Below are 24394 nucleotides of genomic sequence, written 5' to 3' on the forward strand. Positions count from 1 at the left end.
ACAGTTTATTTTCATGGCAGTCTTCATCCAAAACTGTCACGGTTATCCAATTACTGTCACAGCCCTACATACAACCAACGTAGCTAATCGGATGCACCATAAACCTGGGGATAGGACAGGTATAAAGTGTAGACTACAGTGTGTAATCATGTCCATGCTAATTGCTAACCTCCAGGTGTCCGCTGAAGGCTGCATGGTGCAGCGCCGTGCGCCCGGCCCGGTCCGACACGTTCACATTGCTGAGGAGAGGGACCAGGGCCTCGGCACAGCGGACCGCCTTATTGGCCGCAGCGATGTGGAGCGGCGTTTGCCAGTTCTTGTCCCTGGCGTTCACATCAGCAGAGTGTTTCAATAGCACCTGGACTGCCTCCTACAAGAGCACAGTTCAAATCATGTTCAACTTTGTTTAAAGTGCCTTTTAAAATCACAACACACTTAACAGGAAAACACATATGCACAGGTGTGTGTGTGTGTGTCTGTATCAGTACACGTACCTCACTGCAGGAAGCCACGGCCCGGTGCAGAGGAGTGAGCCACTTGTTGTCTTTGGCATTTACTCTGGCTCCTGGGACAGAAAGACAGGTGACAGACCGACGGGGGACACAGACCGACAAAGGGGGACGGGGGTTAGTTAGGCCACTGGGGTTAATAAGGCAACATCTTAAATAGCTGGAGCACAGAAAGGATGTGTCCAAAACAACACCCTAATGCCTTTATAGTGCACTACTTCTGACCAGGTCCCATAGGCCTACCCATAGGGCTCAGGTCAAAAGTAGTGCACTATATAGGGAATAGGGTACCATTTAGAACGCACTCAAAGCCTCTTGTAGAGAGCTATTCTGGGAATTGGACTTTCATTACACAGCAACACTGAAGAAAATGTCATGTCACTGAGTGGAGAGGAGTAGAAGGAGCTCAGCCAACGTGAGACGAGGTGCAACCAAAATCATGAGGACATTTGGGAGGAACAGGTGCGACAAATTAAAATCTTGATACTTCACTAATCAAGTTAAAATTGGGGCGTTTCAGCTGTCAATGTCCTTCAGTATAATTACTTAATTTTTGTAAATACATCGACTGCACATAAGATCTTAAATGGTGGTAAGTATGAGGGAAACGATCACATTCACACAAGCATCAAAACAGAAGTCAGTGTAATCCTTCTCTTCAATGATAACCGTACCTGATAGTATGAGTAGCTCTAGAATTTCTGCATCTCCTAGATAGGCAGCGGCATGCAACGGTGTCCGCTTCTCATTGTCCTGTAGGGAAGAGCCAAGAAGCGTTATAGCTGTTTCATACTCAGCTAGTATTGATACAGGGAAACATTTGATTTTAATTGTACTCTTTTATACATTGTTATGGCTTGGATACTTCAGATGACAGCTGGATATTTATAACTCTAACTAGCCTACACTAACTGGGCTACATACCGTAACTAGCCTACACTAACTGGGCTACATACCGTAACTAGCCTACACTAACTGGGCTACATACCGTAACTAGCCTACACTAACTGGGCTACATACCGTAACTAGCCTACACTAACTGGGCTACATACCGTAACTAGCCTACACTAACTGGGCTACATACCGTAACTAGCCTACACTAACTGGGCTACATACCGTAACTAGCCTACACTAACTGGGCTACATACCGTAACTAGCCTACACTAACTGGGCTACATACCGTAACTAGCCTACACTAACTGGGCTACATACCGTAACTAGCCTACACTAACTGGGCTACATACCGTAACTAGCCTACACTAACTGGGCTACATACCGTAACTAGCCTACACTAACTGGGCTACATACCGTAACTAGCCTACACTAACTGGGCTACATACCGTAACTAGCCTACACTAACTGGGCTACATACCGTAACTAGCCTACACTAACTGGGCTACATACCGTAACTAGCCTACACTAACTGGGCTACATACCGTAACTAGCCTACACTAACTTCAACAGTGAAAAAAAGTATGCTATTGTACAAAGTACACTACCGTTCAAAAGTTTGGGGTCACTTAGAAATGTCCTTGTTTTTCGAAAGAAAAGCTACATTTTCATCCATTAAAATATCAAATTGATTTAAAAAAATACAGCGTAGATATTGTTAATGTTGGAAATGACTATTGTAGCTGGAAACGGCTGATTTTCAATGGAATATCTACATAGGCGTACAGATGCCCATTATCAGCAACCATCACTCCTGTGTTCCAATGGCACGTTGTATTAGCTAATCCAAGTTTATCATTTAAAAAAGGCTAATTGATCATTAGAAAACCCTTTTGCAATTATGTTAGCACAGATGAAAACTATTGTCCTGATGAACTTTTTTAGGATATGGGGCAGCATTCGGAATTTTGGATGAAAAGCATGCCCAAAGTAAACTGCCTGCTACTCAGGCCCAGAAGAAGGATATGCATATAATTGGTACATTTGGATAGAAAACTCTAAAGTTTCCAAAACTGTTAAAATGTCTGAGTATAACAGAACTGAAATGGCAGGCGAAAACCTGAGGAAAATCCATCCAGGAAGTGCTATTATTTTGAAATGGCTGTTCCATTTAAAGCCTATCCCCTGGTTATGACCCAGATTGCATTCCCTATGGCTTCCACTAGCTGTGAACAGTCTTTAGACATTGTTTCAGGCCTTTATTCTGAAAAATTAGGGAGAATGAGCAGTTTCAATGAGAGGCCAGTGGAAAGTCCCCAACCGGTTTGGTGCGCAATCCCGAGAGCGCGCCTTTCGTTGGTGTTTTTTTTATATATTGACAACGCTATTGTTCGGTTGAAATATTATCAATTATTTAGGCTAAAAACAACCTGAGGATTGATTATAAACATCGTTTGACATGTTTCTACGAACTTTACGGATACTATTTGGAATTTGTCTGCCTTTTATGACTGCATTTGAGCCATTGGATTACTGAACAAAACGCACCCACAAATTCTGGATATAAAGAGGGACTTTATCAAACATTTATTGTGTAACTGGGAGTCTTGTGAGTGCAACCATACGAAGATCAAAAGGTAGGTGATTAATTTTACTGCTATTTCTGACTTTTGTGACTAATCTACTTGGCAGCTAACGGTTTGTTTTTGTGCTGAACCCTGTCCTCAGATATTCGCATGGTTTGCTTTTGCCGTAAATCCTTTTTGAAATCTGACACGGCAGCAGGATTAACAACAAGTTAAGCTTTATTTTGATGTATTGCACTTGTGATTTCATGAAAGTTATATATGTATAGTAATTTAATTTGAATTTGACGCTTTGCAATTTCACCGGAAGTTGTCGAGGTGGGACGCTAGCTGGCCTTCTTTAGACTAGTTGAGTATTTGGAGCAGCATTTGTGGGTTCTATTAAAGGCTTAAAATGGCCAGAAACGAAGCACTTTCTTTTGAAACCTGTCAGTCTATTCTTGTTCTGAGAAATTAAGTCTATTCCATGTGAGAAATTACCAAGAAACTGAAGATCTCGTACAACGCTGTGTCCTACTCCCTTCACAGAACAGTGCAAACTGGCTTAACCAGAATAGAAAGAGTGGGAGGCCCTGGTGCACAACTGAGCAAGATGACAAGTAAATTAGTGTCTAGTTTGAGAAACACACACCTCACAAGTCCTCAACTGGCAGCTTCATTAAATAGTACCAGCAAAACACCAATCTCAACGTCAACAGTGAAGAGGCGACTCCGGGATGCTGGCCTTCTAGGCAGAGTTGCAAAGAAAAAGCCATCTCAGACTGGCCAATAAAAAAAAAAAAGATTAAAATAAGCAAAAGAACAGACACTGGACAGAGGAAGATTGGGGGGGAAAAAAGTTAGGCTCAGACAAATCTAAGTTTGAGGTGTTCGGATCACAAAGAAGAACTTTCGTGAGACGCAGAATACATTTTAAAAAATGCTGGAGTGCTTGACGCCATCTGTGAAGCATGGTGGTGGCAATGTGATGGTCTCGGGTGCTCTGGTGTTGGTAAAGTGGGAGATTTGTACAGGGTAAAAGGGATCTTGAAGAAGGAAGGCTATCACTGTTTTGCAACACCATGCCAAACCCTGTGGATGGCGCTTAATTGGAGCCAATTTCCTCACACAACAGGACAATTACCCAAACCACAGCTCCAAACTAAGCAAGAACTATTTAGGGAAGAAGCAGGCAAACCCCCTTCATAAACCTGGAGACCAAGGGATGTCGCCCCACTGGCCTGTCCATCCACCCCACATGGCAGGCAGATATAGCTGCCAAATACCCTCTCAGTGTAGATGCTGCTAAGCCCTCATCCAAGCGAGACTGCAGGTATTGGAGGACATACTGCACCCCCTTGACTCGGGCACCACTGGTGATCAGAACAACCGCCAGCACAACTGGTATTCTGCGGTTGTAGCCGGTGCCGTTGCGCTCTGCATGGTGTTCATTACACCCTCCTGTAGTCCTAAAAGTGACCATTGGTGCCGTTCAGTGGCCAAGCCCACAGACTGAGGCGGTGCGGCCTCGGATGCCACAGACTTCCCCTGGCCTGAGGCAGCAGGTCCGGTCTCAGGGAAAGTTGCCACGGTGTCCCAGACAACACGGACAGGAGAAGGCTGAACCAGGGTCATCTGGGCCAGTATGGGGCCACCAAAAGCAGACGATGCTCTGCCATCAGCCACTGCCGACCTGCCCTTGGTCACAACCACCCCAGACGATCTGGGAGGAGTCTGTGCTGACCAGCTCCTGGTGGCACATCAACATCTCCACCCCACCTGAGAGAAAGGAGTGACAGTGCCACCTCAACAATGCCCTGAGGTACTGTGTGATCACCCGCAGCTGGTGGTGACGCTTCGGGTGCAGCCGGTGGGAGTTGAACCACTGTTGAAGAGGCCGGAGATGGAGCAGGCACAGCGGAATCAACAACGAGGCCGGCGTTGGCAGGTTTGGGTGGATACCACCCGCCCCTGCCGAAAGTGGTCGAGGCAAGATAAGATAGCACTCCTGCCCACCAGAAGGGTTCAGGCTCTCAGGGCCAATGAAGGCCACCCTCTGGATGGGTGTCAGATGACTCTTGTCAATTACAGTAATGCCCAGCCCACTGATCTGGGTAAGGAGCACATCTGTCTGAAAGGACCTGGGTCCTGGTCGGGGCACAAATCAGCCACTCGTCCAGGTAATGGAGGATTAGCAATCCTCGGGACGCGAGAGGTGCCAGGACAGCGTCCAGGCACTTTGTAAAAGTGTGGGGTGCCAAGGAGAGGGCGAAAGGAAGAACCATGAATTCGTAAGCCCTCCCTTCGAAAGCAAATCGAAGGGACTGCCAATTAGCTGGGTGAACAAGAACATGGAAGTAAGCATTACTCAGGTCCAGCATAAAAAAAAAAACACTGGTCCCTTGACAAGGCATGCAACACATGGGCCGGGGACAGCATGTGGAAACTCAGTACCTTCAAGTACCCATTGAGGTTGCAGAGGTCCAGGATCAGTCGAAACCCTCCATCTCTTTTTGGGACCACAAAATAAGTGGAGTAGAACCCACCTAGCCGTTCTGATGTCTTGCTCCTGCTGATGGCACCCTTGTCCAGGAATGAGCTGTTCTTCAGGGGGTCGGCCACCGTGGTGACATGAAGGATGGGGGCTGGCACCGGAATTGGAGTCGGTACTCCTCGAGCATTGTGGACAACATCTATGGGGACTCCACAGACGCCTTCCACTTTTCCCTTTGAGACCAGGAGAAGAGGCAGAGGCCAGGGAAGGGTGTGTCAGGGATCATGCCTGGGCCCGCCTCTTCTCTGGTGACCCGAGTGTCTGGGTTCCCCAGGCACATCCCTATGGCGGTGAAAGGTTGACAGGTTGTTGCTCCACCGCACGATGTGCTCCTCCCCGCTGTCGTTCCTCAGCACGAGGCGATGGGGCAGGAGAGGGACCTCACCGTCACCGTTCAGTTGCAGGTGGGTGGCGACGGTCCGTCTGCCTTGAACCCGGGGCCTGAGGTGGTGGCATGAACCGTCTCAGGGTCTCCCGGTCCCTATGAACCTCATCGGTCTGCTCCAGAATTTCATTAACCCCTGGGCCAAACGTCAGCCCTGGGGTGATTGGGAGAGTAGCAAATGTGTTCTGGAGAGCAGCTGGCAGACGGGATTGGGCCAGCCAGAGATGGTGCTGGGAGGTAATCACCTGTGCCATGGCCCGTCCATTGGAGCAGGCCACATCCCTCTGGAGCAGGGAAAGCAGGCGAGACGCCTCCATCGCGTCCCGGAGGAGCTCCTCTGTGCCCACCTGCAAGGCCTCACGGAACTCAGCAGAGATGAAGACAAATGGAGAGTCATAACTGTCCACTAGTTTGATGTCCAGTGCAGAGGCTACCCGAGTGAGTAGGCCCCTCCAAGCCTCGAGGCGATGAAGCCTCACTGCCGGCTTCTGATGGCATGGGTCCTTAGATCCTCAAAAAGGTTCTAGAGTAGCAACATCGAGAGCATGCTGACTGGTTGCATCATTGCCTGGTACGGCAATCGCTCGGCCTTTGACCGCAGGGCACTACAGAGAGTAGTGCGTCCGGCCCAGTACATCACTGGGGCCAAGCTGCCTGCCATCCAGGACCTCTACATCAGGCTGTCAGAGGAAGGCCCTAAAAATAGTCAAAGACCCCAGCCATAGACTGTTCTCTCACTACTGCATGGCAAGCGGTACCAGAGCGCCAAGTCTAGGACAAAAAGGCTTCTCCACAGTTTTTTTTTACCCCCAAGCCATAAGACTCCTGAACAGGTAATCAAATGGATACCTGGACTATTTGCATTGTGTACCCACCTCCAACCCCTCTTTTTACGCTGCTGCTACTCTCTGTTTATCATATATGCAGTCACTAAGTATACTTTCATGTACATACTACCTCAATTGGGCCGACCAACCAGTGCTCCCGCACATTGGCTAACCGTGCTATCTGCATTGTGTCCCACCCACCAACCCCTCTTTTACGCTACTGCTACTCTCTGTTCATCATATGCATAGTCACTTTAACCATATGTACATACTACCTCAAATCAGCCTGACTAACCGGTGTCTGTATGTAGCCTCGCTACTGTATATGGGCCCGCCCATCTTTTTACTGTTGTTTTATTTCTTTACCTACCCATTGTTCACCTAATACCTTTTTTGCACTATTGGTTAGAGCTTGTAAATAAGCATTTCAATGTTGTATTCAGCGCACGTGACAAATAAACTTTGATTTGATAAATTACCCAGTACCTCTGCAAAAAACAGGGAAGACCCGTATGGGAAAAACAGGCTGACAAAAAAACAGCAACCAGGTAATGGATTTGATTTATGGGTTGTTTTGTTTTTTTACACCAACTGCGATATTACCTAGCTGGTTTAATATCCAAGCAGAAAACAAAACAGCACCATAAGGAGTAACTTTGTTAAGGAACTCCAAAGTTAATGTATCAACAAAGTGGAAGCCCACCACGATACTCTTACATTCTGCAGGGGAAAGAACAAGAAAAAAAACCTGTAGGGTAATTAACAGAACGGCATGTTAACCTTTTTGGGATAGGGGGCAGCATTTTCACTTTTGGATAAACAGCGTGCCCAGAGTGAACTGCCTCCTACTCTGCCCCAGATGCTAATATATGCATATTATTAGTAGTATTTGATAGAAAACACTGAAGTTTTTAAAACTGTTTGAATGATGTCTGTAAGTATAACAGAACTCATATGGCAGGCGAAAACCTGAGAAAAATCCAACCAGGAAGTGGGACATTGAGGTTTGTAGTTTTTCAAAGCTTGGCCAACCAAATACACATTGAGATATGGATGAGGTTGCACTTCCTAGGGCTTCCACTAGATGTAAGCCGTCTTTAGAAACTGGTTTGAGGATTCTACTATAAAGGAGGGGCTCATGAGACCTCTGAGTCAGTGGTCTGGCAGAGAGACAGAGAAGTCTCTAATTCTGTGAATAACACGTGTATCTTTTATCAATGTTTATTATGAGTATTTCTGCAAAATCACCGGATGTTTTGGTATCAAAACATTACTGCACGTAATGCGCCAATGTAAACTGAGATTTTTGGATATAAATATGCACATTATCGAACAAAACATACATGTATTGTGTAACATGATGTCCTATGAGTGTCATCTGATGAAGATCATCAAAGGTTAGTGATTCATTTTATCTATATTTCTGCTTTTTGTGACTCCTATCTCTGGCTGGAAAAATGGCTGTGTGTTTTTGTGACTTGGCTCTGACCTAACATAATCATATGTTGTGCTTTGAAATCGGACACGATGGGTAGATTAACAAGATGTATTGGACTTCTTAATGTGTGAAAGTTACATATTTCTAAAAAATATTTTTGGAATTTCGCGCGCTGCCTTTTCAGCGGAATGTTGTCGAGGGGTTCCGCTAGCGCTAGAAAGGTTAAAGCAATTCACAACACACACAGAACAAGCCAGTCAGCAAGTTGTGTAAGTAAAATACTGTTTGTGGCAGCAAGAGCAACCAATATATTAATGGATGCACACGGAGTTGTAGTGTAACGCTAACAAAACACAAGCAAGACAAACCACGGGCGGAAGATACAGATCAACCACACGCAGCGAGTAGAGCACTGAAGAGGGTTCTGAGAGCACAGAGCTGCTCCAGGCTGCAAACAGACAGTGAGTATACTTCCACGCAAGATATTACACTTACCAGTGACTTACCAAGCGAACTTCAGAAAGTTTGTACCTCAAACCATACGGATGTCCGCCGAGAAAATGTGTATCGCGGCCGTGGGGTCTATATATAGGGGCGGACCCCAGCCATGACACAAGTGTACACTGGAGTAAATCTGTAAATCCTCACCTCGGATGTATCCCTCCGCCGCGAAGTGATACCAATATATTGGAGTGATCCAATATAGTGAAACATAACAAGGATATTTCTAAGTGACCCCAAACTTTTGAACGGTAGTGTATGTACTTGAACATAGGGTTTCCCAAACTTGGTCCTGATTCAAATAATCAAAGCTTGATGCTGAGTTGGTTATTTGAATCAGCTGCATAGTGCCTGGGCAAAAAACGACATGTGCACCCAAGGGGGGCCCCTAGACCAAGTTTAGGAAACCCAGCTAAAAGGCTACAGCCCTTTAAAAAGGTCTTATTTTGAGACAAACCAAGTCTGCTCCAGCCTATAAGAACGAGGAAGAATGTCATAAACTAAGTAGAACCAGATCATGAACTACAGTACTGTAAAGTGACAGATACTGAACAAGGTGCCTACGGCTGATGAAAGGAGTTAACCGTTCCGATCAGGCTAAAACATTAAGTAGGGTTGCAAAATTCCAGTAACTTTCCTAACATTCACAGGTTTTTCCAGAAATCCTGGTTAGACAGAGGGTTCCAGAATTCCTACTTATTCCATTCTGATTCAGGAAGTCTTCATATCGAGATTTCTGAATTTTGAATATCAGAATTTTGCTACCCTAGATTTTGGCAACAAGTGACAAATGACACTGTGGGGGGGGGGGGGGGGGGAGTGTTACTATCCAGAGGACAGACAGGAGGGTGGGAATAATGGTAGGAAACAGCTGGGATGATTACCTGAACATTCACATCCTCTTTCTGAAATATGAGGGAGCGCACTTCATCTGGGTCCACATTGAAGATGGCTTTCAGTAGGCCAGGCTGGAAGAGAGAGGGGGACAGAGAGAGACAGGGGGACAGAGAGAGACAGGGGGACAGTGTCATTCATTGATTTGAACAGTCAGTGCCTCTCAAAGACCTGTTACTATTCAATCAGCTTAGCTAAAACCAACACAAAAGGAACAATCCAAGAATAAAAACCAAGTAGGTTAAAATCTCAACTCTATAGTGAGACATGGAGCCTATACAGTCACTACTAGAACCATGGTGACAACCTCATTGTGGCTGTGCAAAGGCAGCTAACCTGGAGTCCTTTGGCCCAATACCTCACTATGGTATCGAGAGAACAAGAGCTCTCATCCTCCTCAACACACACACGACTCATTCACTCACAAAAGTGTCTGGGCTCCTCTCTAAATCACAAAGGCCCAAGGCTGAGGGGGAATTGATTGACACATCAACACACAGTGAGATATTGTACAGCTCATCCATTATGGTAAATCCTCTGATAATTTAATATCCCATTGACCTCCAAGGCAGCAGCGTCACTCAATCTGCAATACAGTGTAACATAACACAGAGCCGTGTGACTGCTGGTGACCATTGGGGCTGTTTTGTTTTTCCATTGCAAACCTGGAGGGAGGGGGTACTGACTAGAGGTCGACCGATTATGATTTTTCAACGCCGATACCGATTATTGGAGGACCAAAAAAGCTGATTAAATCGGCCAATTTTTTATTTATTTATTTGTAATAATGACAATTACAACAATACTGAATGAACACATATTTTAACTTAATATAATACATCAATAAAATCAATTTAGCCTCAAGTAAATAATGAAACATGTTCAATTGTTTAAATATTGCAAAAAAAAGTGTTGAGAAGAAAGTAAAAGAGCACATATTGCAATGTAAGAAAGCGAACGTTTCAGTTCCTTGCTCAGAACATGAGAACATATGAAAGCTGGTGGTTCCTTTTAACGTGAGTCTTCAATATTCCCAGGTAAGAAGTTTTAGGTTGTAGTTATTATAGGAATATTTCCCTCTATACCATTTGTATTTAATTAACCTTTGACTATTGGATGTTCTTATAGGCACTTTAGTATTGCCAGTGTAAAAGTATAGCTTCCATCCCTCTCCTCGCCCCTACCTGGGCTCGAACCAGCAACACAACGACAATAAGGCGCGCGCTAAATAGCTAGCCATTTCACTTCAGTTACACGAGCCTCATCTCGGGAGTTGATAGGCTTGAAGTCATAAACAGAGCAATGCTTGACGCACAACGAAGAGCTGCTGGCAAAACGCTTGAAAGTGCTGTTTGAATGTTTACGCTCCTGCTTCTGCCTACCACCAATCAGTCAGATACTTATAATCTGACTGACTGACTCATTCAAGTATCTATGTTACATATAGGACACGCTAGATAAACTAGTAATATCATCAACCATGTGTAGTTAACTCGTGATTGTGATTGATTGTTTTTTTATAAGATTAGTTTAATGCTAGCTAGCAACTTACTGCATTCGCGTAACACTCCTTGTGGAGTGCAACGAGAGAGAGGCAGGTCATTATTGCGTTGGACTAGTTAACTGTAAGGTTGCAAGATTGGATCCCCCGAGCTGACAAGGTGAAAATCTGTCTTTCTTTCTGCCCCTGAACGAGACAGTTAACCCACTGTTCCTAGGCCGTCATTGAAAATAAGAATGTGTTCTTATTAACTGACTTGCCTAGTTAAATAAATATTAAATAAAAAGGTGAAAAAAAAAAAAAAAAAAAATTGGTAAAATCGACGCCCCAAAATACCGTTTTCCGATTGTTATGGAAACGGGAAATCGGCACTAATTAATCGGCCATTCCGATTAATCGGTCGACCTCTAGTACTGACTGACCTGGAGGGAGGGGGTACTGACTAACCTGGAGGATAGGGAGCACTCTCTCTGAGGGTAGGGGAGCACTTCCAGGAGCTGCATCCCAAACTATGTAGTAGTGTACGTGCACTACTTTTGACCAGTGCACGACAAAAGTAGTGCCATTTGGGACGCAGAGGCTCTGAGGGCATGATTGCCCATGAGAGCCAGAAGGTACATTCCCTGGCTTGCCACAAACCCTTTAACTCTGACTTCATCCACGCTGCCAACAAGTAAACAGACAACTCACTGGGTGAAATTAGCCTACTCAGACTGTTGTTTACTTTCCATTAAGTTTTGCTTGGATAATACTGACAAGCACTTCCCACCTCTCTGGGGGACGGTTGCTAAGACAAAGGCATGGACGGTAACTGATGATATTAATAGAAAGGATATGACCAGTAGGCTCACCATTGTTTTCTAGTGTATTCTGAGTAGGACAGACAGCTAGCTTTGTGCTCCAGCCTGCATGTGTACATTCAGCACCGTTCATCTTTATTCAGATCCCCATTAGCTGACGCCATGAATTCCTGTTCCTGGGGTCCATACCTCACATCCACATCCTTTACCGCCATTAATCAGCATACCATAAAGTACCATTCATTACTATACCATAAAGTTGAAGTACCATTGTAATGGATGCAGCCTGTTTGGGGCCCTTGTTTTTCTTCTTGCAGAGAGGAGGAGACGGGGCCTAAATGATGAGTAAACCACTCAGTACATCTGATGTGTTCCAGTGGCCCAGCTAATTAGCTAATGCACTTCCTCCTCCTCCATCAGCACAGCAGCCCTCTAGCGCTGCCCTGCACAGCCTTCTGAGACAGATGGCATCCCAAATGGCACCCTATTCCCTATACAGTGCACTTCTTTTGACCAAAACCCTATGGGTCCTCGTCAAAAGTAGTGCACTGTATAGGGAATAGGGTGCAATTTGGGACCGAACCCTGGGCCTACCTACACCCTGATGGACTGCTCCATCCATTCTCCCCTGTCAATACATACTTACAATGATTCAGGAACTGACATATGACAAAATACAGTAGAGCAGACCTATGGCCTTCAGATTTACATCCCTCTCATTCCAATGCCCTTGCAATGCACGTTTGTTTGAATAGGCCTACTGACTGTTGGTCTCAGTCTTTGCTTAGTCAGCGATGTTACAAATCAGATCTGAGACAAAACACCAGTCCGTCTCATTCATTCCTACATGGCAGAAAACACTGTAGGATCACATTTATAAATCTGGTAATTGTTTGACTTGACTCACATCATTGTCCATGTTGGTGGCTACTAGCTAGTAGTGGGGCTACGTACCAATCAAATCATGACAATAACGCTCTCTGTTTTCACACAAAAAGGTTGTCAACTGACTAGATCAGGGGTTCTTAAATCTTTTAGTCTGGGACCCAAATGAGACCCAAGGACCCAGCCTGGGACCCATGCTCATGAACACGTGTCCATTTTGGGGCCCCCAAGCAAGATTTGGTTGGGTTAGAGTGCACCCCCTTTTGACAGCAGAGAATTAAGTTAATTTCCTGCAGTTCTACACATTTTAAATGACTTATGCTATTTATGTATGATATCAGAGTGAGAGTGACTAACAAAATCAATGGGGGCCCCCTGGAGGTCAGGGCCCCTGGGCACGTGCCCTGCATGCCTGGTCGGGATTTGACCATGAATACTACAAGTTTAGATAGATAGGTTAGCTGGCAAGACTAAAATAAAATGGTAGTGGACATGGGCTAATTGAGTGACTGTAAATGATTGACATAAGAGAAAGCTGCTGGTGCACAACAGCATTTAGAATTTGCACCTTAAGTATTCTACTATTCAAACAATAAACAGTAAGTTGAAACCACGACTGAGGCCCCCCCGGATTCGAAGGTTAAAAGGAACCACCAACTTTCATATGTTCTCATGTTCTGAGCTCAAACGCTCAAACGTTAGCTTTTTTACATGACACATATTGCACTTTTACTTCTCCAACACTTTGTTTTTGCATTATTTAAACCAAATAGAACACGTTTCATTATTTATTTGAGGCTAAATAGATTTTTATTGATGTATTATATTAAGTTAAAATAAGTGTTCATTCAGTATTGTTGTAATTGTCATTATTACAATTTTGTAATTTTTTAAAAATCGTCCGATTAGTCGGTATCGCCTTTTTTTTGTCCTCCAATAAATCAGTATTGGTATCGGCGTTGAAAAATCATAAAATCGGTCGACCTCTAATTTCTAGGCTTCTGAATGAGCAAGATCACAGAGCCAAGTCCTAGTTCTGGTACATTATTCTGTTGTCCTATAGCTTGGGCCTTTATCAACATGTTAATGTATCACCGTAGAGAGAATTGGAAAGACCTCTCAAAACAATACTACAGAATACACTAATTCAATGTCAACCATGTGATCAGGGGAGTTCCTGATGTATCAGGGCAGTTCCTGATGTCTATTGAAAAGAAGCGTTGAATATAATTTGCTTCAGGCACTCCCCCTCATTCTGCTATTAAAAATGCAGGCTACAATTGAGGTTAGAAGATCCACTGGATACAACCAGTGTAACAAGTAAACACTTGTGCTACAATAAATGTTTTGTTTAAAAAGATGTCCCGTTGTCTTTCTCTCCGAAGGGCGACGGACAACTAGCCCTGATCCAGTGTAATAGGTTTTCTAAGCCTCTCCAGCAGCACAACCGACCCTGCAGTGCACCACCACCTCCTACAATCCAATCTAGTTAATACCGTCACCATGGAGACAGCTCTTTGGCAACTCCTGAGCCTCTCTCATTGGAGTCTGGTCACATGATCATCTATGACAAACACAATGAGGGGATACATGTGCGTGCATATATATATATATATATATATATATATATATATATATATATATGTCGCAAGTATAGCATGTGTGCACACATAACTCAGACAGACTATGGAACACTCTTGAAAGCACAAAGACTAGCACGCAGGACCCATGTGCAAACACAAAGCCTAGCTACTAGCATTCATGCAGCATATACTGCCGGTGTGATAAAGACGGTCCAGTAATGATAAGAGCAAGCTATTCAGGCTATGATAAGTACAAGTGTGGCACAGTAGAGCCTTTCGTTATTCATTATCCAACTGTCAATAAATCACACATCCACTTTTACCACCCCTCCACCATACCCTTTATAAAACTATTCAATAACCCATCAATGGACAAAATGACATGCCAACATGATGTAGTCTATGTAAGGCCTTGTATTATCAACAGCAATGGATGCAGTACAGCACAGTGACACTACTTTTCACATTCATTTAAAACATTCCATATATTGAAAGAATATTGAGATGTGTAGAGCAAGTTATCGTGCATGAATTAGGCCTAGATCTATACATGAGATGAGGCTGGATAGGAGCAGGCCCAGGGCATACACTGATATAGGAGAGGAAGACTGGAGAGCTGCCTGGATCTTTTAGGGTGCAAGTACCAGTTAACCAAAGGCTGCTTAGCCTCAACATGTCAGAGTGTGGAGTGGCCACTCTCGTCTCGACCTTTGACAATAAAAAACTACTGAATAGTCCCTTTTTACAAGTCAGAATATTGAATAAACTTCATTTGAACTTACTCTGCCTGTTGTCTTTCTGCTGGTGAATTATTCTTATTATTTTTTAGGCAGAATATCCACAGAAAAAGTATTAGTAAACCGACTACCAATCGCAGGTCTCTGTGTGGCCATCACAATTTGTATGCTCATGACCTAAGGCACGGGTACAACATTTACGTCATTTAGCAGACGCTCTTACCCAGAGCAATTAGGGCAAAGTGCCCTGCTCAAGGGCACATCAGCAGATTCAATTTTACCTAGTCGGCTCAGGGGTTTGAACCAGTGATCAAACCACTAGGGTACCTGCTGCCACAAGATGGAAGTACATGCATGCAATGCATCCATACTAAGCAAACTTGGGCCAGGTGATGTAAATCTCAAAGGCAGTTCCAGCGCTCTACAGAGTCAGGGAAATAATACATTCCTGGGGATATTTTGTCTCAGGACCAACAGCAAAAAGTAGAGTAGCTTCAAATGTAATTTTATTCAACATTCTAGCTTGTAAGGAAACTTTCCAAGTTTTTCCCAGTGCTTTATTTCAGAATGTATACCAGAAAGCTGGTATCAGTCTGATTTATTAGGCAAAATGCTGCTGTGAATTCAGGATACAAAATTGGGCTATGTAAGTAACAACAATTTCGGAGAAAGTGCAGTAGGGAATGTGGGCCTTGCATGATAAGGTTGCTCACTAAGGTCTATAGCCAGCCATTTCCTGATAACGAACCATAGTCGCAAGTAACACAATGTAAGGAAACATTGTTCCAAAAAGGCCTATTTGTTTAGTGATGTTGAGGTAGGTGAAACAATACACCATACACAGTGACACTGAAAACCAGCTCCACTACCCAGCTCAACATGCCTGCATTCCTTGGCTTCAGTTCAATAGTTGTTGAAAAGTGATGGTGATGCGTGTCGTCACAGTAGTACTGTAGGCAGTTAGGTCCCTGGCTAGCTCTAGCTCTCCTTCAACACTAGTGGCAATTGGATTATTTAGCTGGTAGCTATAACTAACTAACACTAGCTATAATACATTGCCTGGGATAGCTAATATTCGCTAACCAAACTGGAACTCTGGCACACTATTAATCGTGGTTTAGCTTGGTAGCTAACCTACCAGTTTAAACCTGTGTGAAGCTAGCCATAATAGGGATTAGCCACAATAGGGGAATTTGCAGTTTGCCTTCAAAATAAAAGTCTTCCATTGAAAGTGATTCAAACAGAAATAGTTTAATCATGCCATATTTGGACCTATGGATGTTGCACGCATGAAATTGGGTATCAGCCTAATCAGTGACACTTACAGAACACAACTACGCAGAGTTTACATATATATTAGCGTCTTAGCTCTTATTGTGGGACTCAACACCAGTGCAAAATTAGCCAAATTAAGCATTCAGCCTATTAAACGAACTGAACATTGTTACAGGCTTTGGTTTATCCATTTGTTTTGAGGTTGGACTTTAGCACGTGCATCTCCTTAGCACGTAGGGTGCACCGATTGAATAACGAGGTGACATCAGTACATGTTACACCTGTGCTGGTTTCCATCTCGTTAGTGGGAAGGTGTTTCACTTGTGCTGGCCCAGGTGCTATTTAAGAGCTGCTGGCCCAGCGCTCCAGTTGTTTTGATAAGGGTTATAAAATTGGGGGAATCATTTGGAAAGTTGCATAAACACACAGGCTAATAAAATAAAAAAAGCCATGTACTTTAAGTTGGAAGCATTTGTGGAAAACCCTACATGGGAGATGCTAGATAAATGTATAAAGACTCATCTCCTCGTCATTTCAAAGCATTGTGGAATTCCGAGAGCAGTGGTCGAGGAGTTGATGAGTACTGCTTCGGTGTAGGAGATCCTTCCGGAGGGGAGAGGCTGATGAGGTGTGTGTGTGTGGGGGTAGAGTACATCCCATAGATGTGCAACTAAGGGAGTTAGAACTAAAGGTGAAGTTGGAGCAACAACAATTAGAGCTTGAACAGCAGAGATTGGAGATAGAGCACCGGGAGAGACGGGATGGGCTTGCAGCCAGACTAGCACAAGGAAAGGAGAGTGAGCATGCCATTAGATTAAGAGAGCGATCTGGAAGCACTCCGAATCCCGTCAGGCCATCCTGCACCCTCAGCAGAGTTTGATCTTGGTCAGAACAGCTGACTTGTGCCACCTTTCAAGCAGTTAAAGATGTGCCTTCTCGAAAGGGTTGTGTTCTACCCTCGTGCTTTGAGTCTCTAGTGACTTGTCAAGGAGTGAAATGTACCTTCAAACAAAGAACCAAGTAGTTATTCCTACGCAAAAAAAGCAATCCAGAGAAGTCACCTCCTACTGCAAGATTTCAGTCTTTTCTACAGTGCCCAAAGATAAAGATCGGCAGAAAACTGGTTTTTCGTATCCGCCATTGAAGGTTGTGCAATGTAACAGCAACATTTAGACTTAGGGTTGCCACCCGTTCGATAAAATACAGAACGGTTCCATATTTCACTGAAAGAATAAACGTTGTTTTCGAAATGACAGGTCATTAATATGGTCCAATCCAGGAACTAAGGCCCGTATTTCTTTTACTTCTCCAACACTTTGTTTTTGCATTATTTAAACCAAATTGAACATGTTTCATTATTTATTTGAGTCTAAAATGATTATGTATTACATTAAGTTAAAATAAGTTTTCATTGTTCATTCAGTATTGTTGTAATTGTCATTATTACAATTATACATATATTAATTTTTTTTTAAAAATGGCTGATTAATCGGTATCGGATTTGTTGGTCCTCCAATAATCGGTATCGAAAAATCATAAATCGGGTGACCTCTACTCACAATGGTTGTATGGCAGGCCATCTTGGGGTCAACAAGACATATGACCAACGTATTTTGCATAAGTTCTTCTGGCCTGGTCTGAAACAGGAATATGTTACACATTATACTTACATTTGGCTCCTTTCACGCCAGGTTCAAAGTCCCGCAATACGTGTAACTATGCATTTCCAATAGGTTGAAAGATTGTGGCTAATTTTGCACAGTTATATAATCCCACAATAAGGGTTAAGACACTAATACTTGAGTTCTGTGAGTGTCACAGAGTAGACTGATAACCTATTTCATGGGTGCAACATCCATACATTAGGCTGTACAGTACATATACAGTAGGTATGCCCCCAATGCTATTCTAAACTCGAATACATCAACAGTACAATTAATATATTTTTACTTTGCTCAAATTGTCTTTTGTTGAACTTATATAACATTCCGACCTTATTTAGCATTATCCAAATATGGCATGATTCAGTTATTTGTATACATTTGCATCACTTTCAATGGGGGACATTTATTTTGAAGGCGAACAGCAAATTCCACTATTGTGGCTAGCTTCACGCAGATCCAGTTTAGCTAGCTAGCTAGTAAATTGCGTTTCCAGCTAGTTTACCATAGGCATAGCTAGCTACCATATGGCTAAGCTAGCTAAATGGGTACAGTGCGCTAATTGGCCAACGTTAGATAAGCTTGTTTACTGATTTACACGAAAACCTATGACCTCGAGTACGCACTTATAGAGTTTAGTTGAACGTTACATCTCACAAATCCCATCATTTAGCTAGTTAGTTATCCACCATTCCATCAGTGTGGCCCTGCCTGCACATTCTGCTGTTGAGAACGTGCTAGCAATTTCACTAGCTTGCTAGCTAATTTTAGCTACCTTCGTTTTGACAAGACGGATCACTTACCTGGTCTCGGATTTTGAGAACCACCATCTTGCTATAGTTTTACTTGTTCTCATGCAGAAGTATTAAAGGACGTTGTTCGTTATCTGAATGTTTGGCCCAACACTCCAGCTTCTTAGTTGCCAATTACTATGAGGCCTATGTTTTTCAACCTGAAAGACTTGAAGGGAAAAACTCCATAACATTACCGCCACCGTGTGTGACCTCCCTAAAAGAAGCAATTTCATTGGCCAAAGAACGACTGGAACAGAGTAACAAGGTTTGTGGTTGGTCACACGATGCTCAGTTGTCGCTTAACACCAGCAGACCACTGATACAGCGAACAGTCCTAGAATAACCCGCAAATGACAGGTGGAATTAAATTAGTTGGATTGGGATTAGTAAAGCCGTGTTTACATTGGCAGTTTGAAGTGACTCAAATCCTATTTCATATCCGATTTGAATCTGTTCCTTTCCCTGCAGTTTGAACGACTAAAAAGCACATGGAATCGGATATTTCAAGTGGTTTGATGTCAGATACAAATCTGATTCCTGGCCATGTGATTTGTGTCGAATGTAATCGAATGTATTTAACCTCAAGTGGTTTTTAGACTTGGAATATATTGGTGCTTCCTAGCTACTCTGTTGACAGTTTGAAAAGAACATGTGGGGTAGCTGGTTTGTTAAATGTTTACAAACAAATGAGTGAATGTGCTAGAAAGCTAAACAACTAGCTAGTTGACTGCTGTGGCTAGCCATAATTACTCGCTTTGAAAGGCTTTAAGTGTTCTTACCCTATGATTTTGAACATTCGAAGTAAATGGGAAACGTCTATGGCAGGCATTGTTGTCACCTTAACTCGCTACATAACTTCTGAGTGATAGGGAGCTCAAGCACTACCACCAATCAGCCTACACCACTGCACACACACCCGTCGAAACTACAACAACTAGCGTAGCCATGTCAGCACATGAGGATACCAAAAAGATTGCAGTTTTGAAATTGCTGTAACTGTGCAATGTTGGACGCAGTAATTGCCGAAAACACTGCTAATTACTGCAGTAAAAAAGCCGGTGTTATTTTGGACGCAGTATTTGCGGCAGTTAAACTAATATTTTTTGAGGGTATTAGTGGCAGGCTTTTGGTAGCTGCGAAGAATATACTCCTACCTCTTACTGCTTCTAGGACCGTTTTAAATTCAGACAGTATTTTATCACCAATCATGTTTTAGCCTTCTGGTATTACTTTCATCCAAATACTGCACAATTCCCCCCCCAATGTTGTGCAATATTTTGACCAGTCACCTCAAAAGCAGTGTACCACATGAGCTGGAGTGTCATTTGAGACATCATAATTGATCAATAAAATGAAATTAAATGGGGCGTTCATCGAAAAACAAAACTACATTTAGCCACTAGATGTCGATAAAGTTAAAGATTTACTCCCCAGAACTAACAGTAATTGGTGTAAAGCAGGGGTTCTCAAAGTGGGGGTCTACGGAGGTACTGCAGGTACCCCCAGGTCTTTAAAAAATATGTTATTATTTATTTTTTATGAATATTTCTATCAACAACAGATTAATCGAATTTAGGCCATGCAACCCGTTGAATAAGCGTAGACGGTGTAATAAAATACAATACAATGTAATATTTTGAATCTAAAATGTCTGTTTTTAACCCTGGGCAACATGGGCCTGGGAGGCTCACAGGGATATTGATATCCACAGTGCTCCACCAATTATACATTTTTATATGTAACACTTCTTGTATTCCCCACAAATTATTATAATTTGTTTATAAAAATACACTGTAATTTAAAGCTAGAATCCTTAATTAATACATACAAACATGTATCCAGTGATTCTTGAAGAATCTAACTTATAAATGCCTCAGGAGCTTAGTTCAACTGTAGTACCCCATCATAACCTAAAATGTAACCTTGTTTTACTCCAATGTTTGTAAACAATATAAATGTAAACAGTGTATAGCCTCAAAACATGGATTAAACTATCATTTTGATATCATGGATGGTAAGTCCTTGCATCCATAGCTCTGTCTATGAATTTGAGATTGGTTAAATTTCTCCAGGCCCATCCCTCAGCTTTTTACCAAAACAGAGGCGTGAGAAATTGCAGGAAATTAGCTTGAAACCTGCACCTTGTGAAGATGCTGGAGGAAACAGGTACAAAAGTATCTATATCCACGGTAAAACGAGTCCTATATCAACATAACCTGAAAGGCCGCTCAGCAAGGAAGTAGCCACTGCTCCAAAACCGCCATAAAAAAGGCAGACTGTGTTTGCAACTGCACATGGGGACAAATATTTTAACTTTTTGGAGAAATGTCCTCTGGTCTGATGAAACAAAAATAGAATTGTTTGGCCATAATGGCCATCGTTATGTTTGAAGGAAAAAGGGGGAGGCTTGTAAGCCGAAGAACACCATCCCAACAGTGAAGCACAGGGTTGGTAGCATCATGTTGTCGGGGTGCTTTGCTGCAGGAGGGCCTGGTGCACTTCACAAAATAGATGGCATCAGGAGGCAGGAAAATTATGTGGATATATTGAAGCAACATCTCAAGACATCAGTCAGGAAGTCAAAGCTTGTTCGCAAATGGGTCTTCCAAATGGACAATGACCCCAAGCGTACTTCCAAAGTATGCTTGGGGACAACAACGTCAAGGTATTGGAGTGGCCATCACAAAGCCCTGACCTCAATCCTGTAGAAAATGTGTGGGCAGAACTGAAAAAGCGTATGGGAGCAAGGAGGTCTACAAACCTGACTCATTTACACCAGCTTTGTCAGGAGGAATGGGCCAAAATTCAGCAAACTTATTGTGGGGAGCTTGTGGAAGGCCCAAAACGTTTTACCCAAGTTAAATAATTTAAAGGCAATGCTACCAAATACTAATTGAGTGTATGTAAACTTCTGACCCAGTGGGAATGTGATGAAAGAAATTAAAGATGAAATAAATCATTCTCTCTACTATTATTCTGACATTTCACATTCTTAAAATAAAGTGGTGATCCTAACTGACCTAAGACAATAAATATTGACTAGGACTAAATGTCAGAAATTGTGAAAGACTGAGTTTAAATGTACTTGGCTAAGGTGTATGTCAACTTCCGACTTCAACTGTAGGTCTGAATAAAGTGACTAGGCAACAGGATAGACAATAAACAGTAACAGCAGCACATCTCACTCGAGTTAAGAGGGGGTACCTGATACATTTGCTCTCACAAAAAGGGTCCCCTGCCCCCAAAGGTTTGAGAAACCCTGGTGTAAAGTACTGTAAAGTGGTCCCCCCTTCTCTCCTACTCAGCTCAACTTGTTTGGAAGTGCAAGGTACAGTATGTCAGTGAAAGGTACAGTATGTCAGTGAAAGATACAGTATGTCAGTGAAAGGTACAGTATGTCAGTGAAAGGTACAGTATGTCAGTGAAAGGTACAGTATGTCAGTGCAAGGTACAGTATGTAAGTGAAGGGTACAGTATGTCAGTGCAAGGTACAGTATGTCAGTGAAAGGTACAGTATGTAAGTGAAAGGTACAGTATGTCAGTGAAAGGTACAGTATGTCAGTGAAAGGTACAGTATGTCAGTGAAAGGTACAGTATGTCAGTGAAAGGTACAGTATGTCAGTGCAAGGTACAGTATGTCAGTGAAAGGTACAGTATGTCAGTGCAAGGTACAGTATGTCAGTGCAAGGTACAGTATGTCAGTGAAAGGTACAGTATGTCAGTGAAAGGTACAGTATGTCAGTGCAAGGTACAGTATGTCAGTGAAAGGTACAGTATGTCAGTGCAAGGTACAGTATGTCAGTGAAAGGTACAGTATGTCAGTGAAAGGTACAGTATGTCAGTGAAAGGTACAGTATGTCAGTGAAAGGTACAGTATTTCAGTGAAAGGTACAGTATGTCAGTGAAAGGTACAGTATGTCAGTGAAAGGTACAGTATGTCAGTGAAAGGTACAGTATGTCAGTGAAAGGTACAGTATGTCAGTGAAAGGTACAGTATGTCAGTGAAAGGTACAGTATGTCAGTGAAAGGTACAGTATGTCAGTGAAAGGTACAGTATGTCAGTGAAAGGTACAGTATGTCAGTGAAAGGTACAGTATGTCAGTGCAAGGTACAGTATGTCAGTGAAAGGTACAGTATGTCAGTGAAAGGTACAGTATGTCAGTGAAAGGTACAGTATGTCAGTGAAAGGTACAGTATGTCAGTGAAAGGTACAGTATGTCAGTGAAAGGTACAGTATGTCAGTGAAAGGTACAGTATGTCAGTGCAAGGTACAGTATGTCAGTGAAAGGTACAGTATGTCAGTGAAAGCCATACTGAAAATGTAAGAATTTTCTTTCACCTAAATGTAGCTTTTTAATCAGCTGAAAGACACGTTGTCACTGTTTGAAAGGCAGAAGTAATAAACAGTGAGTCTCATATCCAGTGTTCAATTATTTACATTTAGATATCCAGCCCCATCCATGCTAATTATCTACACCACACAAAAATAGAAATGCAACATGCAAACAATTTCAAACATTTTACTGAATTACAGTTCATAGAACTGTTTTTACCAACACCCACAATAACATCTGCTAAACACGTGTTTCTGACCAATAACATTTGAATTGATTATAATGAAATCTGCCAATTGAAACACATTTATTAGGCCATAATCTATGGATTTCACATGACTGGAAATAGAGGTCACAGATACCTTAAAAAAAGGTAGGGGTGTGGATCAGAGAACCAGTCAGTATCTGATGCGACCACCATTTGCCTCATGCAGCGCGACACAACTCCTTTGCATAGAGTTAATCAAGCTGTTGATAGTGGCCTGTGGAATGTTGTCCCACTCCTCTTCAATGGCTGTGCGAAGTTGTTGGATATATGAGGTGATGGCGGCGGAAGAATGGCACGACAATGGTACCTTGTCACGGTATCTCTGTGCATTCAAATTTTCATCGATAAAATACAATTGTGTTTATTGTCCATAGCTTATGCCTGTCCATACCATAAAACCCACCATCACCATGGGGCACTCTATTCACAACGAGGACATCAGCAAACCGCTTGCCCACACGACGCCATACACGCTGTTTGTCATCTGCCCTGTACAGTTAAAACCGGGATTCATCCGTGAAGAGCACACTTCTCCAGCGTCCCAGTGGCCATCGAAGGTGAGAATTTGCTCACCGAAGTCAGTTACAAAGCCAAACTGCAGTCAGGTTAAGACCCTGGTGAGGATGACGAGAACGCAGAGGAAATTCCCTGAGACGGTTTCTGACCTTTTGTGCAGAAATTCTTTGGTTGTACAAAACCACAGTTTCATCAGCTATGTGGATGGCTGGTCTCAGACCATCCCGCAGGTGAAGAAGCCGGATGTGGAGGTCCCGGGCTGGCGTGGTTACACCGTGGTCTGCTGTTGTGATACCGGTTGGTCTTACTGCCAAATTCTCTAAAATGACGTTGGAGGTGGCTTATGGTAGAGAAATGTAATATCAATGATCTGGCAACAGCTCAAGTGGACATTCCTGCAGTCAGCATGCCAATTACACGCTCCCTCAAAACTTGAGACATCTGTGGCATTTTGTGTGTGAAAAAAAGGCTAATTT

The 24394-nt window shown here is 43.0% G+C and overlaps 1 protein-coding gene across 2 annotated transcripts in view; it reads right to left on the bottom strand.

Annotated features, from left to right (window-relative positions):
* Nucleotides 1-19743, bottom strand: part of LOC110516569 (serine/threonine-protein phosphatase 6 regulatory ankyrin repeat subunit A) — a 36661-nt gene extending 16918 nt beyond the window's left edge. Inside the window, exons 1-5 of one of the 2 annotated variants that reach the window (XM_090187547.1) lie at nt 19580-19743; nt 9555-9638; nt 1184-1262; nt 495-565; nt 170-370 (exon numbers count right to left, since the gene is read on the bottom strand). Coding sequence is in view for 1 of the 2 variants with exons in the window: in XM_090187540.1 (XP_090043666.1) it covers nt 170-370; nt 495-565; nt 1184-1262; nt 9555-9638; nt 18810-18836 (462 nt within the window). In the remaining variant the exon portion in view is untranslated. Of the gene's footprint in view, nt 1-169; nt 371-494; nt 566-1183; nt 1263-9554; nt 9639-18809; nt 19142-19579 lie in introns of those variants that run through there. The other variant, XM_090187540.1, reaches the window with a different exon arrangement.
* Between the last annotated feature and the right edge of the window lie 4651 nt (nt 19744-24394).

The sequence above is a fragment of the Oncorhynchus mykiss genome, chromosome 2, assembly GCF_057628025.1.
Source record: "Oncorhynchus mykiss isolate SJ-2025 chromosome 2, ASM5762802v1, whole genome shotgun sequence".
NCBI lineage: Eukaryota > Metazoa > Chordata > Actinopteri > Salmoniformes > Salmonidae > Oncorhynchus > Oncorhynchus mykiss.